Raw genomic sequence first — 24,248 nt, 5'->3', positions numbered from 1 at the left:
TTTTATTTCCTATTAATATACCAAAGGCTATATATATATAAATCATTTTGACATTTAATAGAAGTTGATATTAAATTAATGTGAAATTTCATTTAATTTATTCCAACTATAAACTACCTTAAATTAATAAAGGAAAAAATTGTTGCTGTAGTCACACCCTCACCGGGAATCGAACCCGTGCTGGTCAGAGCATTGGTGCGTAAAGCCAAAGGTCCGGGGTTCGATTCCCGGTGAGGGTGTGACAATAGCAACAAATTTTTCCTTCATTAATTTGAGGTAATTTATAATGGGAAAAAATTAAATGAAATTTCACATTAATAGTAAAGCCTGTTTTTGGACTCCATACCAGAAAAGGGCCTGTCAGGAAGCATAAAAAGTTTTGTCTGTGGCAACACTGGAGATAAAAAAGGCACTGAGCAATTGCTTTACGTAAATTTTATTTTCAAAACAAAAATAATGACATCAACCGAAAAAAAATATATATAATAGGTATGACATATATTACGTTTAGCTAACAGGTTATTACAAATAATCCTTTTGACTAATAACGTAAGTAAATGTTACGAAAATAACAATTATTTATTCTTTTATCTCTACAATTAACACCTTTTCCTTCATAATTTTATTTAGGACTTTATATAATACTTTGGTAACGACAAAATATACTTAAAAGTTACATAAATTAAATTTACTGCAACAAAAAAAAATACAATACCAATAAAAGTATTTTTACATTTATTTATTCAAAAGACTATTTTCTATAAGTTTTTTTATATGTGTTTTTGTATTTTTTTTATTCACTTTAGTTATTATATATAGAAATACCTTATACACCGATTCTAAAGTAGAATATAAAATTTTTAAACAAAGAATGTTTATAAAAATACAAAAAGCAAACAGTAACATTTTCAAGTCCAAAACCTTTTCTAATAATGTTCTCATCAATAAATTATTATCAGTGGCCTTCTCATCAAACCCAAGTCAGCGATAATAAAATGAAAACCCAACAGGCTTTTGCATTCGTGACTTATGCCTTCCAAGCAAACATTTTGTATATTATTTCATTTTGTGCGGATGGTATTAATCATCAAAATGAATTTAACAAACATAATGAAAATATTTTCGGCCATTAACACCGAAATAAAAACATATTTATTATTAAAGTCGAAGAACACTTGCAATTAACTGTATTATCTCTCTTCTCCTCCTCTCCTCGGTCCTTCAACTGTTGTTTTTAAACTTATTTTGTTGTTCCAATAGTTGTTGTAAGGACTGTGGAGCTTGTCCTGCGAACAATGAATGCTGATTCATGAGCATATCAGGGGGAACTGTGTTTCGAAATTGTCCAGATAAATTTGGAGACCATCCTCCTGAGTTGAATAAAGAATATCCAGGAGGGGTGTACATCTTCTCCTCCGGGGGGCCAGTTTTAGGAGGAGGTGGAGGAGGCATCTGCATACCAGCGACGTTTTTGGCCTCTTTGAGCATGGCTTGTCGTAAGGACAAACTCTGGTTGTTTCCCATGTTGCTGCCGTCGTAATTAACCGGTCTTGAAGGAGGCATAGGGTTCCATGGGGAATTAAACGAAGTATCTTGTTTCTTTTGCATGTTATTTGGGGCTATGTTCGAAAACGAATAAGGCATATTACCCTGATATTGATAGTTCAACTGATAATTGTCTTGCTGGTTCTGAGACGGCTGATTGCCGCCGGAATTGGGCCAGTTGGACCACGGGGGCACCTGTTGTGAATCGGTTTTCCATGTGCTCGAAAATTGGGGATAATGGCTGATGTTTTGGTAAGGGATATTTGGATTATTCGGGGGATAGTTGCCCTGTTGACGATACGATGGTGGCATGTTGGTGTTAAAATTGTGACTGCTAGATCCAAAACCGACCAGGTTTGGATTGTTTGAACCGAAATTATTCGGAAAATTGCTGGAATTAAAGTTCGAATTGTTTAAGGGTGGTAAAGACTGCGACGAATTACTCAATGTTTGTGGCGGTAAAGAGAAGCTACCACTTCCGTGCATGGTTTCTGAGTAATTTCCAAAATTTTGCATAGGCTTCATTCCAGAATCTGTAACGAAAGAACTCATGGGCATCTTGATATCAAACGAAGTGTTGGGGAAGTATTGATACGAGCTTTTTGGGTAATCAACTGGTTTTTCGTTAAGGCCCTTGATTGAAGTCCAGAACATTTCGTTTTGTGGAGGGACTGACGAGTCCGTACTAGTTTGTTTTTTAGGTATGGATTCTATCTTTTCCTTCTCTGGTTCCACGCTAAACTTAACCTGTTTGCTTTCTTCAATCTTCTTGAAGATGCTTTGAAGTGCGACGTTTTGACGAACCCTTTTTTGTTTGAAAGAATCTACTTTTAAGTTAGAATTAGCAGATATGCTGGACACAGAACTGCTACTGCTCGCGTGAGATACAGCCCCCGTTTCAGATGCTAGCAAAAGCTGCTCCCTTTCTTCTCTTGCCTTCTCTAGGGATCCTTGTGGCTTTAAAATACCACTGCGTTTTTCTGAAAACAAACAACAAAAAATTACTTATAAAACTATTAATACGGTAACAATAATAGCATAATAGCAAATAATTTATTTTTACCTTTACTTTTATTATTGTCATTGTTGACTTCTGAGAGACTAAACGACTTCATTTCTTCAAGCAGTTTTGATGTTGGATCAGGTTGAGTGCACTGAGGTTCAAAAACTATACTATCCTCATCACTACCCTTCTTATTATTAATAAGTTTTTTGCTGTTAACTTCAACAGAAGTCAACCAAGTGCCATATTCTATCAACCTTTTGGCTCTAATGGTCTTTTCTTTATCCACATAATCTTCTTTGTCCACTTTAGACTTGTATTTTTTAAATATCTCGGAGAATGGTAAGAAGCCTTGCAATTCTCTATCTTCATATAAAAGCACATTCTCATATGGTTTACAATCAAACTCTGCTGTAATTTCCTGCAGACTGTTCAAAAGCTTGCACAAACTTGGCCATATTTGGGGCCAGTTTGTAAAAACAGTTTCCTGAAGAACTTCTGGCTCTATTTTAATCCAATAAAGAATCAGAGTTAGTGCAGGTAAGGCATAATAGTCTAAAAGGGTCTTATCATGTTTTAAAGTGTATACAGGCAAAAGAAATGCACTTAATGAACCAGCTAATAATTCCAAAACAAAATTTCTGATCTTTTTTTCATCTTCAGTTAATTCATTGACATCTCTGTTCTTCTCATTCTCTAATTTCTGTAAATTTTTTAATTGGTACAGGTTAATGACAACCATTCGAAGTAATTGCTCCATTGTGAAACTTTGAGTTGCTATAAGTGCTGTTAAAGTGGCATTTATACTTTTAACAATTATTTCAACTTGTTCCAAATCAGTTGCAAACAGGAGCAGTCCTTGGGCCTTTAAAAACTTCTGAATGAATTCATTCACGCTCATTTTTGTCTGTACTTCACTTAGGGACTGTTCTTTTTCCACTACAGTTGATAATGTTTTTAATAAATTGGCTGTGGCAGCATGAAAAGGATTTTTAACAGCTATGCTTCTTATATAATAATAAACAGTTGCCAATTTATCTCCATGACTTGTTTCCAACAGGGCTAATTGATTGTAAGGTTGTCCACTTGTTGGTGAAATTTGTATTGAGTATTTGTAATAACTTTCTGCTTGTTTCCTGTGGTTTTGGTACCTGGCAATATCTCCTAGGTGTACAAGACAATACTGGCACATATATAAACATGACGAATTCTTTGCTTTATTGAAATCCTTAGATGTGTTAGGTCTTGTTTGTTCATACATCATAAGCAGTTTGTGAAAGGGCATGTCCAGATCGTAAAGTGCACAAAATTCTTGTAAAAGCGATGAATAAAATCCAAAGGCTGTTTGTAAACACCATGATAACAAAGCCTGAGCATCACTTCTTTGAGGGTTTTTAACATCTCTTATAATTTCTTGTAAAGTGTTGATGTAATTTTTAAAACCAAGCATCCACAATTCTTGTTCAATTTTCTTGTCAAGTGCATATTCTAAGTCCAGGATTAAAACTTCATGATATATTGTCCTGAGCTGTTGTTGATCATTCCATGGCTTGGAATCATTGATAAGATCATGTTTTTGAGACATGCTCGCTTTCAATGCGTCTGCTTTTTGTAAAGCTTGAATTGCTGCTTTGCACTTCATTACTGTTACAATTTTAAACTTATTTGAACAAAAATTACATACACTTCAGTAAATTTAATTATATATTATATAAAATTTCACCACAAAACTTATATTTACGTTTACACAAACTGCCTGGTTTGTTAAAAATAATTTCTTACACTTTACACCGCATTTACAGGACAAGGATAATTATTGTTAATTCCTATTTTTTTTAACGAAATATTAAAAACCATTACTCAATTCAGCCCATTAAAATTGTTTCTTATCATTTTTGGTTATTTTCCAGTAATTGTCAAATTCACAAAATTTTAATTTCGAACTAATCTATTTTACATTTGCAGAAAATATATTTTTTGAATAAAACATAAGCACCAATTGAGGTTTACAATATAATAAAAAACTCAGCATAAAAATAGTCTTATTTGCTTTTATATAAACATATTTTTCTTCAAAACTACAATTTTAAAACATAGTATTAACATAGCGAATGCATCTTTTATAAAAACATGTTTTATTCTTATTCAATAGTTCTTTGACGTTTGGATAATGCCCGGTAAAATGTAAAGCTCATTTTCGTAGTTGGCCATAGTGACAATTGACAAATGTGATTTGTGCTTACAGAGACCAAAAATTTTTATTGTAGTTCGTTGCTTATAAAATTGAAATCATTTTAGTTTAACAGTCATAAAAATGGATACCCGAAAGTTGATAGATCTTTTAAGGGCCACTATAGACCCTAACCAGCGAAAACAAGCAGAAGAACAATTAGCACAGGTTGTGAGCCATGTGCTTTTTAAAATATGCTATTGTTGTGTCATGTAACAAAATCTAAATTTTCACTCTTGTCTTGTTGCAGATTCACAAAATTATTGGCTTTGCCCCCTCACTTCTACAAGTAGTAATGATGAATGACTGTGAAATGCCAGTTAGACAAGCTGGAGCCATTTACTTAAAAAACCTTATATCACAAAATTGGCAAGATCGAGAAGCTGAACCAGGTCAACCAATGCCATTTTCTTTACACGAACAAGATAGGTCGTTAATTAGAGAAACAATTGTTGATGCAGTTGTCCATGCACCAGATTTAATAAGAACTCAATTGTGTACTTGTGTTAATAATATGGTTAAACATGACTTTCCTGGAAGATGGACACAAATAGTGGACAAAGTATGTATTTGTTAGATTTACTGTTACTAAATTAATTACTGTTAAATTGTGGTAATCTCAAATTTACAGAATCAACAAAAAAATCCTAATAGTAGCAGAGGGATTAGTAATTAAGAGTTGGGTAATTTATTTTGTAACAAGGTTTTTAAATAATAATTATTTTACAACTATTTTATGTTAAAATTAATTTTTAATGAAATCTGTTGATATTAAGTTCAAAATTTTATTAACATTAAACTGTAAATGCATATTTCTTTAAACCACTCTACGACTCACTCCTGAAATCATTGTAGTTTAAACTAATTTAATTCTTAAATTCTTTTTGTATTTAAATGTATATTGTAACTACCTAATATAATCTAATTACATCTGCTGCTGGGGTCATAAGTGAAAATAGGTTAAAGTTCTTCTAAATTATCAGATTAATTAACATTAATGCTAATTTAAGTTTTTAATTTGTATGCCCACATTCCTGAGAGGTCATTAAAAAATTGTTTAATATCTATNACTAGGACTATGTACGTTGATCATCTTCTGTTTATTACAATTTTTTTTAGAACTACTGTAAACTAATCTTATAAAATATTAATTTTGAATTCATTTTAGATAAGCATATACCTTTCTAATCCTGAAGCAAGTGGATGGTATGGAGCACTTTTATGTCTATATCAGTTAGTTAAAAATTTTGAATATAAAAAAGTGGAAGACAGGGGGCCTTTACATGAGGCTATGAACCTTTTATTGCCCCAGTTATATCAACTGGTTGCCCAACTGTTACCTGATCCGTCAGAGCAATCTGTACTGCTACAGAAAACAGCTCTAAAAGTTTATTTTGCCCTTACTCAATACACCCTGCCTTTAGATCTCATAACTAAGGAAGTATTCACTCAGTGGATGGAGGTCTGCCGGCAGGTATAATTTTCATTATGATTCCTATGTGTATATGTACATGAACTTGTATTCTATGTTCTTTAGGTTGTTGACCGTCCAGTACCTCCGGCAGCTCTACAACCCGACGAGGACGAGAGGTCCGATTTACCCTGGTGGAAGTGTAAAAAATGGGCTATGCATATATTATATCGTATGTTTGAAAGATATGGTTCTCCTGGCAATGTTACCAAAGAGTACAACGAGTTTGCCGAGTGGTACCTGCAGACGTTTAGCAGCGGAATTCTAGAGGTTCTTCTCAAACAATTGGACTTGTACAGGTATGAATCTTACTTCATTATTACCATTTTTTTAAATCTTATATTGTATCTTATTTTTTAAGGAATAAAACTTGGCTACCACCTCGGGTGATACAGCAGACTCTCAATTATTTGAACCAGGCTGTTTCGCATGCTCACACATGGAAGCTGCTCAAACCCCATATGCCGGCCATCATACAGGATATTATATTCCCCATAATGAGTTATTCGTCTGAAGACGAAGAATTATGGACCGTCGATCCTCATGAATATATTCGGGTCAAATTTGGTAAATTAACAACGCAGAATTCCAAATTTAACAAATTGTGCATGTTGTTTTTTAGATGTGTTTGAAGATTACATTTCTCCGGTATCAGCTGCTCAGAATCTTCTTCGTAGCTCTTGTAAGAAGCGAAAACAGATGCTCCAGAAGACGATGCAGCTTCTTGACCAAGTATTAAATAATCCAGCAACAGAACCACCACAGAAAGACGGAGCTCTACACATGATAGGCGGCCTGGCAGACGTGTTGCTCAAGAAAAAGGCCTACAGCAGTCAAATCGATCAGTTGTTCATTAAATATGTGTTTCCCGAATTTGGAAGTCCTAGAGGACACATGCGAGCTCGTGCCTGCTGGATGGTCCACTTTTTCAGCGAGTTTCACTTCAACCAAGAACAGGTACTCGCAGAAGCAGTCCGATTAACAACTGGAGCTCTCTTACAGGATAAGGACTTGCCTGTCAAAGTAGAAGCTGCCATCGCGATACAATCGCTGTTGAGCGATCAGGAACATTCTCATAAGTACATCGAACCTCAGGTGAAGGAGATCGCGTTGGAGTTGCTCACACTGATCCGAGAGACGGAAAACGAAGACGTGACAGGTGTAATGCAGAAACTCGTATGCGTCTTTACCGTCCAATTAACGCCTATCGCAGTGGAGATGTGTCAGCATTTGGCGGGCACTTTCAGCCAAGTCTTGGACACGGACGAAGGTTCTGATGAGAAAGCCATCACCGCCATGGGCTTGCTGAACACGATTGAAACATTATTGACCGTTATGGAAGAGAAACCGGAGGTACAACAGCTCCTGGAACCGACCATTCTACAAGTAGTTGCGCACGTTTTACAGAACGAACTTCAGGAGTTCTACGAGGAAGTGTTTGCACTTGTATCCGAACTTACGTCGAAAAGAGTCTCCGATGACATGTGGAAAGTATTTGAACTTCTTTACCAGGTGTTCATGAAGAATGGTTTGGACCATTTCACCGATATGATGCCCGCCCTCCATAATTACGTTACGGTATGCACAGATGCGTTTCTTGCAGATGAAAAGAGACTCCTAGCCATCTATAATATGTGCAAGGTAAGATTCCTTTTGGAGGATGGATCTAGATGTACAATATAAATATATTTTTGTGTTCTGTATTTAGGAAGTGATGAGTAAAGATTGTGGCGAAGATCCAGAGTCGCACGCTGCCAAACTTCTGGAGGTGGTGATTCTACAATGTCATGGACGCATAGACCAAGCGATACCAATGATAGTTGAGCTGGCGGCTACTCGTCTTTTGAGACAAGTGCGCACCAGCGAATTACGAACCATGTGTCTCCAAGTTCTCATCGCAGCCCTATACTACAATCCCCATCTTCTTTTCTCCATATTGGATAAGAGACCTGATTTCGCCGAGCATTTTATCAAACAGTGGCTGCACGACATTGACTGTTTTTTGGGGGTACACGACAGGTATATTATTAAATTTCTTTTACGTTATCTTAAGGAAAGTTTAATTTTAATTATTATTTTTAAGAAAAATGTGCCTACTAGGACTATGTACNTGCATTCGCAGTTCGCCGCTTAAAATTTCTGATTTTCTCTTGTATAAGTCCGCCTGTAGATTGAATAAAATAATTATTACAAAACTGATTGAAAAGAAAAAAGTCATATTTACCTCTGATTTCAGTTTGGCCTTTTCTACTTCACTTCGAAGGGCTTGACAGTAATCGTAAACCTCCCCTGAATCTTCCGTGATATTTAGCGATTCGATTTCGGTATCAACTTCTTTTACTTGCTTCGTAAGTCCCTCCACGTCATTCTCCAACCGTTCCGTTTGTCTTTGTAAATTTTCCATCGCGGTTCCCAATCGTTTATGTCCATCTGCTTTATCAGACTGTTCAGTGCATAGTCCGCTGAGTCTGGTATCTGCAAACTCTTTTAGTTCCTTCCTAACAGTGAACAAACTCATAGAATTGCTGACAGCTGCTATTTGTTCTTCGAGTATTAATCGTCGCGTGAATAGGGCCTTTAGCTGTTCTTTGATTTTCAAATTTGTAGAATCTCCTTTTTCTTCACATTGCTGTTCATCTTGTTTCAGAGGTGATGCTACTTCAATATTGACCATTTTGTTGCAGGTACATGATGATGTAGAAGCCACTTGGGATTTTAACTGTTCTATTTCCAATTTCAGTTTTTCATTTTCCTTGAAAAATATGAATTTTCACACAGATGCAAATATATAAGTTTATTATTATTACTATTTACCTGTTGCAGTGCTTCGTTTTGTTTGATATAAAACTGTATGTTTGTACTGCATGAAACGACATTTTTCTTTAATTTAGCCTTTATCTTCTTGGCGCGAGTGGCATATTTTAAAGTATTATAGGTGTCTTCGATATTCAATGATACTGGCGAGACGTTTGCTATCATAACAGTCTTACAGTTGCCTCCTAAACTGTCTTTTAACAGTCTAGTTAATTTTGAGTCTCTAAAAGTGTGATTTAAGTGTTTAACTTAGTAACAAATTACTTAAGAAATTAATAATAATTTTATTACCTGTATGGAATATGTCTTTGTCCATCTGCTAAGCTGTTAATGCAGTTGCCCAGAGCTAATAAGGACTTATTTATATTGGCTCCTTCAGTAAAACGTGCTCCACTATAGCCAGTGGCCGCACCCCTTTCACTTCCAGCCAAGTCAATCATACTCAGCTTTGCTGCAAGTATCTGCTGAGTCGTTTTTACACTCATTTTTATATATACCTAAACAGATTTATTAAAATTACTTTAGTGTAATAATAACAGAAGATCCCTTATCAAAATACCTGAAAGACAGCATGAGATCTAGAACTTTCTGCATTTGCATCTGTTGGGTGCTGTGTTCTGTTTTGATTCCCAGTTTGAAGCAATTCAAAAAGTTCTTCACAACTCTCTATTCTTTTAACTTGTACACCAGCAACTATAACACCAAATTTGCCATCTTCACGCAAGTTTAATGGACTGCCTGGATTCAATAGGTCCTGTACAGTTTCATTATAAACTTCCAAATATGTTATGCCCAATTCAAAGTCTCTTTCATTGGACAATTCCTCCTTGCGCTTAAATAGCTCTGACATTGTTAAAACTGTGATGCCTGGATTGTCTGGTTTCCCTATCATGGTGAATGTTTTACCGGCACCTTTAAACATTTATTTAAACAAGTTAATATCAAATAGGCTATTAAAAAGGATATAAACGACCTGTAGCGCCATATGCAAAAACTGAACAGTTGTAGCCATCCATCAGTTTATCTATTAAAGACTTTGTACTTTTTTCAAAGACCTCTGCATTGGTTGCTTCAAATCCAAATACTCGGTCAAAATGAAATTGCAAATTCTTATTGGCCTTTTTTAATAAATCTCGACCTTTCTGTTGAACACCGTGATAAAAGAATGGGTCATTTTCTTCCTTAGGGTCGAATATCAACATCTCATCACTAACCACTTTTATTATTTTTCTAAAAATGAAATCTCTCAACCTATCTTTAAATTTTAAAAAAGTATACACAGAAACAAACCTGAAATTGTCCCCTTGTTCATTAGCATTTGGTGGTCTAACACGAACCACAACACAAATGTCAGCTCCACTATTCACATTGATTTTATTTCGTACCCCTGAGCGTAGAAGGGTGAAAGATCTTCTTCTGGGTGATTTCAGTAAGTCTCGCTTGCTTTTAACCATTTTTATATTTATAGCATCGATTAAAGGTATCTTCAACATTACATTACATAAAAGCACATTGGTTGTATTAAGTATACAACATTAAAACTGATTAAAACGAAGTATATACCACACTGACAACATGGATATAATTTGAAAACTTATTTAATATCGAAAACAAATGCACATCAATACTTTTTCCTGCTTGGCAGGTGACAGGGGCACAACAAACGTCTCGTTTAAACCGTTTTCGTCATCTTTATCGCCTGCATATCCTCTAGAAGTAAATACATTATCTATACATAGAAAATTACTTTAAGACTAAATAAAATTTAATAAGCTACAATAAATTTACTAAATTTTACATTGCTGTAAGTATTTGGTAAGTTTGTTATTAATATGCTATACTTATCCCTTATCATTTAAGTAATGACACTAGTGAATTATTTACCACCCCACTTCATTAATATAAAATGTAGATCAATTTTAGTTTGGTAATTGATTTAATCTTGTTTTACTTTGTCTGTTGATTTTTATATTTAAGAATGTTGGAATAGGAATTTAATGATTCAAATGCAAATATTGCCATTAGACTAACTAAATTTCCTTTCAGATATTAATGAATTGAATTTACCAAAAACATGCACTACAGAGTTTCCTGACCCTGATGATCTACTTAATTTTAAGTTGATTATTTGTCCGGATGAGGTAAGTTTTGATTTTATTTCAAGGCCAAGTTACAATACAGTAACAATTAATTAATTAATTAATTAACGCAGAATTAAGTACTTTGAAATTGGATCGAAATTAAAACTTATTCTGTAAGATAATAGTAGTCATAGAACCTCTACACAGGTGTATATAGAAACCTCTTTACAAATTGACAACGAAACTGAACTCTACATTTATTCTAGAAACTTCCCAAAAGATTCTAATAACTAATTATTATCTATAGTTTCTTGAATATGCCATTACAACTCCAATTTTCTAGACACATTAATGCAGGGTTTAATTACAGGGTTTTTATCGGACAGGACGTTTCGTGTTTAGTTTCAAAGTGGGCCCCAATTATCCGCATGAACCTCCGAAAGTAAAGTGTGAAACACAAGTATATCATCCAAACATAGACCAGCAGGGTAACGTCTGCTTAAATATACTCAGAGAAGATTGGAAGCCTGTTCTGACTATAAACAGCATCGTTTATGGTCTTCAGTATCTGTTTTTAGAACCCAATCCAGAAGATCCTCTTAATAAAGAGGCTGCAGACGTTTTGACCACCAATCGTCGCTTGTTTGAACAGAATGTTCAGAAAGCTATGCGAGGTGGATTCGTAGGTGGTACATATTTCGACCGATGTTTGAAGTGATTTGAGTTAGAAGATATCTAACACCAAACCATGTTGTTAATGTAAAATTTCCGTTTGTGTAAAGAGACACTCGAGTGGTTTTTGCGTTGAGTTGATTCAAAATCCAATAATTCGTACGTATATATGTTGGTATGTTCTATTAATTTTTCTTTATTTTTTTCTTCGCGTTTTATTTTTCATTTCGATATTATTACTTACAACTAGGCAAAACAACTGGTATTAAGTTTTTATATACTGCAATTTTGCATACATTTTAAATCGAATGATAAAGTAATGAAATTTGAGATTAAAAAATGGAAATTTAAATAGAGGAGGTAGTGTTATCAAATTTAAGCTCTTCAAGATATTTCTTATGCTTTTTTAACGTTTAAAATCCACACTAAATCATGTAAAACTATTTTTGTTAATTATATGAATTGAACACGTCAATGTTTTTTTTTTTTCAGTTGAGCTTATTTAATGAACATTTACTTAAACACTTGTTTTAATGATTTATTCTTTTAAGTGACGTATCAGTAATTTTAATTTCATTTATTGCAGTTTCTTCTTTTTTATATGATTACATTTTTTATTAAACACATAGATAATATAAATAAATCATCTTAGGAAGGAGTAAAAGAACATAAATAATTACAATAAAAAAAATGAGATTACCGTCAAATTTTACAGAAAACAGGTTGGAAATGAAACAAATATTTAAGTGTTTATTAAATAAGCGAATCAAAAATTTCCCGAAAATAATAAATATCCTTCAGTACAACACTGAAATACTCCGATTACCTTTTAACNGTAATTATAAAATTATAAATTATTTTTTTTACAATTAATTATTTGGCGTTTAGATTCTATTTATCAATTTTTGGTTCTAGTGTTGTGAAGAGAAGACGTTATGAAGTGAAGTGTATTATTCTTTTTATGGTAAGTTTTCCCTCTTCATAATTACTATTTTACTAAGAACAGAAGCTAAAAAAAATAAGACGACGTTCAATTTAAAGCAAAATAAAACGTCTATATTAATAAAATAATAACATATACATCTGAGGCTTATTACAATATACATACATAAAAGCATACAAATAGTGTTAAATTTAAATACCATTAAAGTATCATCTTCGATTTTTCAAGCTGAAATACAATTAAATTATTAATTAAAGAACGAAATATTTGTATGAAGTACTCACAGTGGCTTAGGAGCAGTCGTTATGGGGCTTTTAGTCTTGTTCATCAGTAAATGTGAGGATGATTTTCCTTATAAAAAGAAAACAAATGTAAGGAAATACTTTACAAAATATTTTTGAAAAATTATCGAAAAATCGCAAATAAGCAGTGATTCACCAAATTTGTCACTGTTTTTACACGCCTGTAGGCTCTAATTCTTTCTGAACTGTATTTTTAAATCGATCTCCATAGTTATCATGAATAATAGTCAAAAACGTCATATTTTGATAGTTAATTCATCAATTCATAAACACCTTGAAAACTGCCATTTTTGAACTTAATTTTGTAAAATTTACATACCTTGTGGAGTTTTACTTGACTTAAATGTAGGATCTTTGTTCTCTTTTGTTAGCCTAATTAATTTTGGAGGCTGCACTTTGGCTAATTTTTTTGTCGGAGCTGTCTTGGTAACTGTAACAAAACAAAAATAAATTTAAGTCGCCTTCTCAACTCATTAAAACAAGCCTGAACATTCAATAAAAATTTAATTAGACAATTACACATCTAAAAGAGACCCTTTCTTGTTACGTTACATTTTTTTAATGAGACTATAAGTCACAAAAAAATTATGTAATATCTGATTAACAATTGACGAAACATATGGTTCAATGGTCCCACCTCTAGTCAATACTTTTTCCTGCTTGGCAGGTGACAGGGGCACAACAAACGTCTCGTTTAAACCGTTTTCGTCATCTTTATCGCCTGCATATTTTCTCTTGTTATTAGGAGTCTTTTTCTTATTTTCTCCCACGTCCGACTGGATTACTGTAGTAGTTGAGCCAACACCAGAGTCTGCAGATGAAGCTTCCTCGTCTTTCCAGCACACTGTGCGGAATCCCTGACAGTGCCGTACTAGGTCGTGGTAACTTTTAATCATATCGTTGGTGGCGTACCCGTACCCACGCAGTTGTAGGAAACACGGCTTCAAAACGGCGCTCATTCGTTGTATAAGTTCCCCATGCATTCGCAGTTCGCCGCTTAAAATTTCTGATTTTCTCTTGTATAAGTCCGCCTGTAGATTGAACAAAATAATTATTACAAAACTGATTGAAAATAAAAAAGTCATATTTACCTCTGATTTAAGTTTGGCCTTTTCTACTTCACTTCGAAGGGCTTGACAGTAATCGTAAATCTCCCCTGAATCTTCCGTGATATTTAGCGATTCGATTTCGGTATCAACTTCTTTTACTTGCTTCGTAAGTCCCTCCACGTCCTTCTCCAACCGTTCCGTTTGTCTTTGTAAATTTTCCATCGCGGTTCCCAATCGTTTATGTCCATCTGCTTTATCAGACTGTTCAGTGCATAGTCCGCTGAGTCTGGTATCTGCAAACTCTTTTAGTTCCTTCCTAACAGTGAACAAACTCATAGAATTGCTGACTATTTGTTCTTCGAGTATTAATCGTCGCGTGAATAGGGCCTTTAGCTGTTCTTTGATTTTCAAATTTGTAGAATCTCCTTTTTCTTCACATTGCTGTTCATCTTGTTTCAGAGGTGATGCTACTTCAATATTGACCATTTTGTTGCAGGTACATGATGATGTAGAAGCCACTTGGGATTTTAACTGTTCTATTTCCAATTTCAGTTTTTCATTTTCCTTGAAAAATATGAATTTTCACACAGATGCAAATATATAAGTTTATTATTATTACTATTTACCTGTTGCAGTGCTTCGTTTTGTTTGATATAAAACTGTATGTTTGTACTGCATGAAACGACATTTTTCTTTAATTTAGCCTTTATCTTCTTGGCGCGAGTGGCATATTTTAAAGTATTATAGGTGTCTTCGATATTCAATGATACTGGCGAGACGTTTGCTATCATAACAGTCTTACAGTTGCCTCCTAAACTGTCTTTTAACAGTCTAGTTAATTTTGAGTCTCTAAAAGTGTGATTTAAGTGTTTAACTTAGTAACAAATTACTTAAGAAATTAATAATAATTTTATTACCTGTATGGAATATGTCTTTGTCCATCTGCTAAGCTGTTAATGCAGTTGCCCAGAGCTAATAAGGACTTATTTATATTGGCTCCTTCAGTAAAACGTGCTCCACTATAGCCAGTGGCCGCACCCCTTTCACTTCCAGCCAAGTCAATCATACTCAGCTTTGCTGCAAGTATCTGCTGAGTCGTTTTTACACTCATTTTTATATATACCTAAACAGATTTATTAAAATTACTTTAGTGTAATAATAACAGAAGATCCCTTATCAAAATACCTGAAAGACAGCATGAGATCTAGAACTTTCTGCATTTGCATCTGTTGGGTGCTGTGTTCTGTTTTGATTCCCAGTTTGAAGCAATTCAAAAAGTTCTTCACAACTCTCTATTCTTTTAACTTGTACACCAGCAACTATAACACCAAATTTGCCATCTTCACGCAAGTTTAATGGACTGCCTGGATTCAATAGGTCCTGTACAGTTTCATTATAAACTTCCAAATATGTTATGCCCAATTCAAAGTCTCTTTCATTGGACAATTCCTCCTTGCGCTTAAATAGCTCTGACATTGTTAAAACTGTGATGCCTGGATTGTCTGGTTTCCCTATCATGGTGAATGTTTTACCGGCACCTTTAAACATTTATTTAAACAAGTTAATATCAAATAGGCTATTAAAAAGGATATAAACGACCTGTAGCGCCATATGCAAAAACTGAACAGTTGTAGCCATCCATCAGTTTATCTATTAAAGACTTTGTACTTTTTTCAAAGACCTCTGCATTGGTTGCTTCAAATCCAAATACTCGGTCAAAATGAAATTGCAAATTCTTATTGGCCTTTTTTAATAAATCTCGACCTTTCTGTTGAACACCGTGATAAAAGAATGGGTCATTTTCTTCCTTAGGGTCGAATATCAACATCTCATCACTAACCACTTTTATTATTTTTCTAAAAATGAAATCTCTCAACCTATCTTTAAATTTTAAAAAAGTATACACAGAAACAAACCTGAAATTGTCCCCTTGTTCATTAGCATTTGGTGGTCTAACACGAACCACAACACAAATGTCAGCTCCACTATTCACATTGATTTTATTTCGTACCCCTGAGCGTAGAAGGGTGAAAGATCTTCTTCTGGGTGATTTCAGTAAGTCTCGCTTGCTTTTAACCATTTTTATATTTATAGCATCGATTAAAGGTATCTTCAACATTACATTACATAAAAGCACATTGGTTGTATTAAGTATACAACATTAAAACTGATTAAAACGAAGTATATACCACACTGACAACATGGATATAATTTGAAAACTTATTTAATATCGAAAACAAATGCACATAGTACACACACTTCAAAATATCAACCGAAATTTAACACAATACGTGGACGTGATACAGACATTTTGACCGTTGAACGTGGTAAGTCCGTTAAAAAAGTTTTAAATTGAATTTTGCGTTGTCGGTAAAATAGTTTTCAGTTGTTTTCATCGCGTTGTCCAATCATGTTTGTTCTATGGCGGCTAATTTGAAATTAGTGTCAATACAAAGTATTTCTTTTTAAATTAAGTGTTTTAGGAAGAGATTAGCCAAAATGTTTAATATTTTTGTAATTAACTTTTTATCAAATAAATTTTTAATTCTTGCCATAAATAATACAATAGCTATTTTATGCACAGTTTGGTTTAAAAAAGGAAAATACAGTAACAACAATTATGTTTTTAAAGATAACTTTTATTAATTCAATATTATACAATACAAATTATTTTTTGTAACCGCAAGAACGCCTACGACCTCGTGCACGTTCAAACTTCCTACCCTTGGAGCGAACAAATGGTTTAGTGTGAGAGTGTGGCACACCAGGTGCAAGTCCAAAGTGCTTCACTGCCTCTCTAGAATTTCTTCTACCTTGCAATAGAACAGTTTTCTTTCCAGTTGGTGATTTTAAAGCCAATTGGTCAAATGTAATCACTTCACCCCCTGAAATATGTACAAATTCCTTTAAAAACATGCTATTTCTGCTAAAATATCCAAATTTATTTTTACTTAAACTTAGACAATACTTCCTAAATTACTTTTTTAAAATATTTATAACAAACCTGCTTTCAATATTCTGGCCCTTGCCTTCTCAGTCACTCTCAATGCACACACTGTCAGTTTAGGAATCTCCCAAATACGTTGGTCATCAGTAACAGTTCCGACAATTACTGCAGTCAAGCCTTCACGTCCAGGTTTTTTCATTTGTCTTACAATTCTAGCCAAAGAAATTGGTGGTTTATTGATTTTACTCATAAACAGCCTTTTTAATATTATTCTATTAAATTTGGCATTTGAACGACGTGCTAGGTAGCGATATAACTGTAATGAAATTATAATTCGGTAACTTTATATTATTAAAATATTGAAAAGACATGCAAACCTTGACAAGGAGCCTCAAGTAGACATCCTGGCTTTTAGGTTCTGTGCGCCGAACCTTCCGATCATGTTTATGATTAATATCGATACCCTAAAAGAAAAATAACATTTACATTATGTAACAAAATGTAAAAACGGGTGGCTTTCATTGTTTGAAATAAAATAAATAAGAGATGATTATGAAAAATATAAATGTAGAAAAATTAGTAACATACCATCTTGACTTTTCTTGGTTAGTTTCTCAACCATAGAGAAAGCGTAAAAGAATAACAATTATTCATAGATAAAATTATTACGGACAACTCATAGAGAACTGAGTAACTAATTTCATAGATATTCAAATCTAGACAGTGCACTCCATTGGTTTTCTCATAGAGCCAGTTTAGCTTCCTTCCGAGTTAATATAATTTAATTGATGTTTCTTAATCTGTAAAGTGTATAATGTGTTAGTGTATGAAACAGTATTGATAAGCAAAATATATTTAGTCAAATTATTTTATGGACCTTCATCCAAAACTATCATGGTATGTACAATGCATAGTGCCGTTTATATCTACACCTACATTCACAATATAAAAAAAATCATTTTATAAATAATTTCACATGTAATGCTCTTATGATAATAACTTTTTTTCATTTAAAATTTATTTAAAAAAACGGTATAAAGAGTTAATATTATTGACGATAAGATATTCAAGCCATGTGCGTTATCTGGTATGTTAGGTCTATAGTCAAACTGTATGGCGCCAAATTGAACTTACTTAAATTTAAAAGTGAAATTTTGTTTAATGTTAAGAATTGAAAAACTAAACTCTACAAATAGAAGACGCTTTTTATCTAGCTCATTAAAAAGTAGGAAATGAAGAATATCTTCTATGAATCATCTGTTTGGACGAGTAATTCTTTACTTTCTGCATGTTAGGGTGCCTCAATGAAAAGCAATTTTTATTAAAAAATTTATTTAATTTTATTTATAGTAAAAAATAATTCATTACATAAAACGTTTACCTTATTTATAAATGTCTAATCTAATTTAAAATCTTCCAACGCTTTATTTTTGCATGTCCATGCCTTAAAACCATTTTTCTGCAAATATTTCCACTTTATTTGGTAATCTTTTGCACTTAACTTTATTGCAAGATACGTTTGATTTTTCAAAAATGTTTTGCTTAATTCAAGTTTTTTGTTTTCTAAAATATTAGTAAAACAACGAAATAGTTCCATTTTACAAATTTGCAGTCTTGCAGCTTTAGTATTTGATTTATTTTTTGTAACGCCTTGGCGTTTACCTTCAACAGCAACTTCAAAGGGCCTGAAATTATTCAATAGTTTGTTGAACTGAAGGCAATAACTTTTAAAGAAAATTTAGTTATTTTTTAAACTCACTTATATTTAGTTTTGCTCCAGATAATACTGCACGGGCAAGGGTATTTATCGTCTGCCTTACAGAATTCAAAATTTTCCTCTAATTGAACAATTTCTGCTTGTTTGATACCACCAAATAACCCTTGTAAGCAATCTCTGTTAAACCGATTGTAGAGAGCTCTTTGTAAAGCAGTTAGATCATAAGACTTGCTTGCCACAATAAGCGTCTTCATAAATATAGGATTACTTAATAGTAAACTTATTAATGAACCTTGGAATCCTAAATGACACCATTTTGCGAATTTGTCACTACATGAAACAGATAACGTTGGCGATCCTCTACCTAAGAAAAAAAAACTTAAGACATTAAACATTTAGTTACCTTACAAAAAAATAATAAATATGCACCTGGTTTTGTTCTAACTTTACCCACGATATCACAGAAGGCATAACGCGACTTTAAATCCTGAACTTCCATTTGGGGTAAGCATTTTGCCCCTGTTACATTAACATCAATTTTAATCTTTTTATTAGGCACTTTATAATCTGTATACTCCATTTCTTCCTTATTTAAACAATTTCCAAAATCTTCATCTAAACTTTTTGGAAAAATTGATGCATCTCCACAGGGCACTTGGGTAGTAAAAAAATGAAATTCTATATTAGCCTTTAGAGAACATAAACTAGATTGTTCATCAAAATCAAACGTATCACTGAAATCTACTATGCAGTTATTTATTTCTTCTAAAAGATATCGCAAAAAAGCTCTGCGACAAATGACTTCACTATGAGAGTCATTAAGTATATCTCCTTTTGAAGACATTTTACTTATTCCTATACATTTTGACCCAGTACCTAAAGCAACCACCTCTATACTATTGTCAAGCAAATTATGTTTAGTTATAGTTGATAACACTGTCCACTCTAATGTTTTAGGTTTTCCAGTTTTAGGCAAGGCATTAAAATGCTTATAGCTATTTTGGGCGATTTTTTCATACAAAAGTTCCCCCATTGCGAATTATTGTTATTAATAAATAATTTCAGGATCCCATGCATATTTTCTTTTTTTATTTAAATCTAAAATAGCAGACATGTCTGCAGCAGGTATTTCAAAGTCGAGGTTGATATTTTCTTTGATACGTTCTGCATTAGATGCCTTCGGAATTATAGCAATATTTTGCTGAAGTGCCCACCGTAAAAGGATCTAGATAAAAATGCAAAAATTCAAAATTATTCATATTACTTCGATGTAGCTTACCTGGGCAGGACTTTTATTTAATTTCAAAGAAACTGACTTTATAATAGGTTCTGCCAGCAATTGTGTGTTATTTGAACCACCTAAAGATGAATATGCTTGTAAAACTATTCCTTCTCTATCACATAACTTCTTCAACTCTTTTGTCTGATAATGAGGATGCCATTCAACCTAACATTATCATCATAAGATTTGTATTCTTAATGATAAATTAATTAAATACTGACTTGATTAACAGCTGGTTTAATACCATATGAGTTTTCAAAAAGTTCTTTTAGATGTTTAACAGTATAATTTGAAACTCCTATATCTTTAACTAGTCCCTGATGAACGCCTTTAACCAGTGAAGCCCAACTTTGATTTCTTAGTTTAAAATTATCACTACTTTCAGCCTGAATGCCCGAAACACCGGGCCAATGTATTAAATATAAATCCAAATAATCACACTGTAAGTTCTCTATTGATGTTTTCAAAGCTGCCAAAGCATTAGGTCCTTGATCGCTTGGAGACAGTTTTGAAGTAATGAAAATATCTTCCCTTTTCAGTTTGTACTTGGGCAGTAATGTTTTTAATGCACTACCTATATGCTGTTCATTGCCATAAACAGCTGCTGTATCTGCAAGGTATTGTTTATCAAAAGAAGTTTAAATTAATATATTTGAAAACTATCACCAATTAATCGATAGCCAGATGTTAAAGCTAATTCTAAAACTTCCGTTATTTTTTGCTTTCCACGAATTTGAAATGTTCCAACTAAAAATATAATTATGTATTTTGTATGTTCAATAAACAAAATTTATGAAATATATACATCCGATAGCAGGTATTTCGTTGCCAGATAACAATTTAAACTTTTGTAATTTACAACTCATTGCAGGAATTTTTAGGTAAAAGTGGGGTTATGTTATCAAGATGTTTTTGGTTAAGGTTTTTAAACGTCAAAAAAAGAGAGTTCAATGTGTAATACCTCTATGGTTCAATGACCATAAAGATTTGTTATAAGTAATGCTTACGGTACCTTAAACGTACATAATTAGGAAAATAATTTTTGATTGGAATTAGTTACTCATATTTGTGTATAAGTGTAATTAATTGACAAAATTATAAATAGAAACAATTAGTCTACTTATCTTGATGAAAGAAAAACACAAAAATATTTTTACATTTTTATTTAAAAATTCAATTACCTAAAAGAAGTTACATACTCAAATAATTACTCATAAAGCAAATACAAATAATTGTAATAGTATTTCAATGATAATTAGCATACGTAGATTGTAAAATAAATTTCCCCAATAACTTACTAATTATTAAAGTCCCTTATAGAATCATTAAACTCCAGTTTACAATTTGTTCTTTGTATAAAAATATAAAACAGTAATTTGTCTCATTCATTTTAAGGCATCTTGTGTAGGATGGTGAACTCTAACATGATGCTCCATTTGATTTTTTCTACCGAATGTTTTTGAGCAATGCTTGCATGGAAAAGGCTTATGTATTTGATGGGTCAGCATATGACGTGTGAGAACATCAGATCTTCCAAACTGTTTCAAACAGACATCACACTGAAATTCTTTTTCTTGTGTATGAATGATCATATGCTTTGTTAAATTGTGTGATTGCTGAAAACGTTTCTTGCAAAGAGGACATGGGAAGGGTTTCTCTCCTGTGTGAACTCTGAGATGTCTTTTGAGATCACAATATTTTAAAAAAGTTTTGAAGCAAACATTGCATTGATAATTTCTTGGTTTTGGTACTTCCACTTTTACAAGGACATGCACAAATTTGTGTTCTTCATATTCATCTGATGTTTCAAAACCATATTTGCATATTCTACAAATAAAGGGTAATTTTCCATCATGAACACGTAGGTGTGCTGTTAACAACTCTAAAGATTCAAATGAGCTTAAACATTTCACACATGGATATGGAGTGTTGCCAGAATGAATGGTCTGATGTACAACAAGCTGCTTTCGATTTTGAAAGGCCTCAGTACAAATTTTACATTTTAATACTTTGTTTTTCTCATTTTCTTCTTGTGTTTGGTTGTAATCCTTGTCACTGCCTTCGTCTTGTTGGATTCTGCCTTTTCTACCACGTTTCTTGGTCTTCTGGGAGTTTTTATCCAATAGTTTACTTGATTTAGTAAGGCCTTTAGATGAAATACTGTTCCTTTTCGTTTGCTGTTTCTTTTTAGTAACTAAAGATTTCTTCTTTTCATATACAGATTTTTTAGGTCTCCCTCTTTTCCGTTTCACCTCACCTTTATTATTATTAATCGAATTACTTGCTTTTAAGGACTTCCTCGAACGCATAGTAACTTTCTTTGATCTCAACATAGTTAATAGTAGTACAAATTTTTTTTTACTTAATCATCTATGAACAAAACAATTTCCAAAATCTTCATCTAAACTTTTTGGAAAAATTGATGCATCTCCACAGGGCACTTGGGTAGTAAAAAAATGAAATTCTATATTAGCCTTTAGAGAACATAAACTAGATTGTTCATCNTTACGATTTTTTAATAATAATATAAAAGTTATGGTACATTTTGCGAAAAAATAATACTTTAACAAAATAAAGGCTTATAAAAACCAATTACAAAATTGTAAATAAGCTGATAAAAAATAAACAAAAAGGAAGTGCTTGTTGTGACAAACAATAAAACAGTGACAAGTATCAGGTACTGTCGACAGTCCCGTTAACTTTCTTTTCATTTCTACTGAACCAGTAAATTGAAAGTGATCCCGATTAATATTTCCTCTTATGAATTAGAAACGTAATTTTTCATTATAGTGAAACACTTTTTGGAATATTTTTCATTAATTAATTCATATAATTAGTTTTATGAAGAATTATACTTAAAAGTAAAAATAAAACAATAAAGTACTCCGTCATATAGATGGACAAAGATTGTCTATGGACACAGATTTGAACAGATTAGAAAAATATAATTAACTATATATTTGTGTAATCTATGAATGTAATAATAGGTGTGAGCGAATATTATATTTCAGTCAAATTTATGTAAAAGTTCAAAAGAAAATTATTAAAATCTTATGAAGAATGGGTTCAGCATCAACCAAAACTAGAAAATTAACTATTGAAAATGAGGATTCCAGAAATGTTATAAAAGTTTCAGATGAAGTAGTACAACGATTAAAAGGAAGAGAAGGTTAGATTAAATTTTATTTTATTTTTGTAATTTCATTAATGAAAAAGTTGGTAATTTTTATTACAAGAAAAAAATTGTAAAGCTTTTATATTGTTTGTTAACTTTGTTGCATTAAAGTAATTGTATTTAATATACTTCTTTCAGATGATCTTGTAGGTACTATTACATAATCTAATTTATTTACTTGTGCATATATTCTTTTACTTCAGAGGTAAGAAATTTAACTCCTAGATCAAGTGTTCAAGTTATTCCTGAAGGTGTTCCTGTGTATTATTATCCAGAACCAGTTTTAACGTCTTTACAATGTCGACAGCAGAAGCAAAATGCCTTAGAAGAAAATGATAAATACTGGGAAAGAAGAATACGAGATTTGCAAAAAGGACATGATAAGATGCATGAAGTTATGCAGTGTGAATATAAGAAAGCAGTAAGTAATATTTCCATTTTAATTAAATGAAATTAATAATAAATTTAAAAATAATTTTGGTGTTAAACATTTAAGATAGAAGAAATACAAGAAACCAAGAAGACAAACAAAGAAGTTCCATGTAAAGAAAATAAGCTGAAGGTATTGGATTGTTACCAGAAATATCCAAATGAACCAATGAGATGTGCCCAAATAGTGCAAGATTTTGCTGACTGTGTTGATTCACACAGGGCTTCTCGAACAAGCAGCAAAGGTTAATGGAAATGCAGGGTTATCATCGTTACAGTAGAAGAATATTACAGGCAGGTTGAAACAAGTTTGTATATAACAGTTTTTTAAATAAATTAATATTTAAATTCGTTTTTGCTGTAACAGCATCTGTTGATCAAATTAAAATACAAAAATTCAAAACTATTTATTTACATTTTTATAGGATTATGTATATTTGCTTTTTATTATTTATTATGAGATAATTCCATTTAAATTAAATCTGTTTAAAAATATTCAACTTCAAACAGTTGATTATTTTTTCATACCGTTTAAACCTTTAATTTATTAAGAATTTATTTCAATCAAAAAAAAAAAACAAAAATAAT

General features: G+C 32.5%; 8 protein-coding genes across 8 annotated transcripts; 3 read left to right on the top strand and 5 right to left on the bottom strand.

Annotated features, from left to right (window-relative positions):
* Positions 1 to 420: 420 nt before the first annotated feature.
* Positions 421 to 4,454, bottom strand: LOC108734491 (protein SMG7-like). The gene is made up of 2 exons (XM_018466082.2): positions 2,609 to 4,454; positions 421 to 2,525 (listed from the first exon to the last, which is right to left on the bottom strand). The coding sequence occupies exons 1-2, from the start codon at positions 4,188 to 4,190 to the stop codon at positions 1,222 to 1,224; spliced, it is 2,886 nt and encodes a 961-aa protein (XP_018321584.1). The 5' UTR covers positions 4,191 to 4,454; the 3' UTR covers positions 421 to 1,221.
* Positions 4,455 to 4,736: 282 nt separating this feature from the next.
* On the top strand, positions 4,737 to 9,793 carry LOC108733050 (importin-7). The gene is made up of 9 exons (XM_025981156.1): positions 4,737 to 4,946; positions 5,029 to 5,340; positions 5,947 to 6,252; positions 6,316 to 6,548; positions 6,611 to 6,816; positions 6,872 to 7,890; positions 7,958 to 8,268; positions 8,333 to 8,401; positions 9,697 to 9,793. The coding sequence occupies exons 1-9, from the start codon at positions 4,863 to 4,865 to the stop codon at positions 9,791 to 9,793; spliced, it is 2,637 nt and encodes an 878-aa protein (XP_025836941.1). The 5' UTR covers positions 4,737 to 4,862.
* Positions 9,794 to 11,096: 1,303 nt separating this feature from the next.
* On the top strand, positions 11,097 to 12,291 carry LOC112906641 (NEDD8-conjugating enzyme Ubc12-like; the record flags this gene model as incomplete). Its single annotated transcript, XM_025981155.1, has 2 exons — positions 11,097 to 11,204; positions 11,515 to 12,291. Coding segments are annotated over 2 exons (456 nt in total), but the record flags the coding sequence as incomplete, so codon positions are not given.
* A 406-nt stretch (positions 12,292 to 12,697) lies between these two features.
* LOC112903866 (kinesin-like protein KIF18A) lies at positions 12,698 to 16,484 on the bottom strand. Its single transcript, XM_018466283.2, has 10 exons — positions 16,027 to 16,484; positions 15,710 to 15,966; positions 15,296 to 15,648; positions 15,028 to 15,233; positions 14,737 to 14,959; positions 14,153 to 14,674; positions 13,699 to 14,092; positions 13,381 to 13,491; positions 13,044 to 13,110; positions 12,698 to 12,987 (listed from the first exon to the last, which is right to left on the bottom strand). Exons 1-10 carry the CDS (start codon positions 16,188 to 16,190, stop codon positions 12,969 to 12,971), a joined length of 2,316 nt encoding a protein of 771 aa, XP_018321785.1. The 5' UTR covers positions 16,191 to 16,484; the 3' UTR covers positions 12,698 to 12,968.
* Positions 16,485 to 16,728: 244 nt separating this feature from the next.
* LOC112906625 (60S ribosomal protein L18) lies at positions 16,729 to 17,743 on the bottom strand. Its single transcript, XM_025981110.1, has 4 exons — positions 17,646 to 17,743; positions 17,435 to 17,521; positions 17,115 to 17,373; positions 16,729 to 16,995 (listed from the first exon to the last, which is right to left on the bottom strand). Exons 1-4 carry the CDS (start codon positions 17,646 to 17,648, stop codon positions 16,778 to 16,780), a joined length of 567 nt encoding a protein of 188 aa, XP_025836895.1. The 5' UTR covers positions 17,649 to 17,743; the 3' UTR covers positions 16,729 to 16,777.
* Positions 17,744 to 18,372: 629 nt separating this feature from the next.
* Positions 18,373 to 22,552, bottom strand: LOC108734293 (tRNA-specific adenosine deaminase 1). Its single transcript, XM_018465775.2, has 4 exons — positions 22,452 to 22,552; positions 19,204 to 19,383; positions 18,817 to 19,138; positions 18,373 to 18,742 (listed from the first exon to the last, which is right to left on the bottom strand). The coding sequence occupies exons 2-4, from the start codon at positions 19,352 to 19,354 to the stop codon at positions 18,454 to 18,456; spliced, it is 762 nt and encodes a 253-aa protein (XP_018321277.1). The 5' UTR covers positions 19,355 to 19,383; positions 22,452 to 22,552; the 3' UTR covers positions 18,373 to 18,453.
* On the bottom strand, positions 19,729 to 21,002 carry LOC108734282 (glyoxal reductase). Its single transcript, XM_018465766.2, has 5 exons — positions 20,862 to 21,002; positions 20,723 to 20,803; positions 20,278 to 20,666; positions 20,054 to 20,221; positions 19,729 to 19,999 (listed from the first exon to the last, which is right to left on the bottom strand). Exons 1-5 carry the CDS (start codon positions 20,920 to 20,922, stop codon positions 19,823 to 19,825), a joined length of 876 nt encoding a protein of 291 aa, XP_018321268.1. The 5' UTR covers positions 20,923 to 21,002; the 3' UTR covers positions 19,729 to 19,822.
* A 465-nt stretch (positions 22,553 to 23,017) lies between the features above and the next one.
* On the top strand, positions 23,018 to 24,066 carry LOC108734299 (MICOS complex subunit MIC19). The gene is made up of 3 exons (XM_018465788.2): positions 23,018 to 23,225; positions 23,435 to 23,652; positions 23,728 to 24,066. Exons 1-3 carry the CDS (start codon positions 23,117 to 23,119, stop codon positions 23,908 to 23,910), a joined length of 510 nt encoding a protein of 169 aa, XP_018321290.1. The 5' UTR covers positions 23,018 to 23,116; the 3' UTR covers positions 23,911 to 24,066.
* Positions 24,067 to 24,248: the final 182 nt, after the last annotated feature.

The sequence above is a fragment of the Agrilus planipennis genome, unplaced genomic scaffold, assembly GCF_000699045.2.
Source record: "Agrilus planipennis isolate EAB-ADULT unplaced genomic scaffold, Apla_2.0 scaffold1, whole genome shotgun sequence".
Classification (NCBI taxonomy): Eukaryota; Metazoa; Arthropoda; class Insecta; order Coleoptera; family Buprestidae; genus Agrilus; species Agrilus planipennis.
The sequence above is the reverse complement of the archived record's forward strand: the minus strand, read 5'-3'. Positions and strand labels throughout refer to the sequence as shown.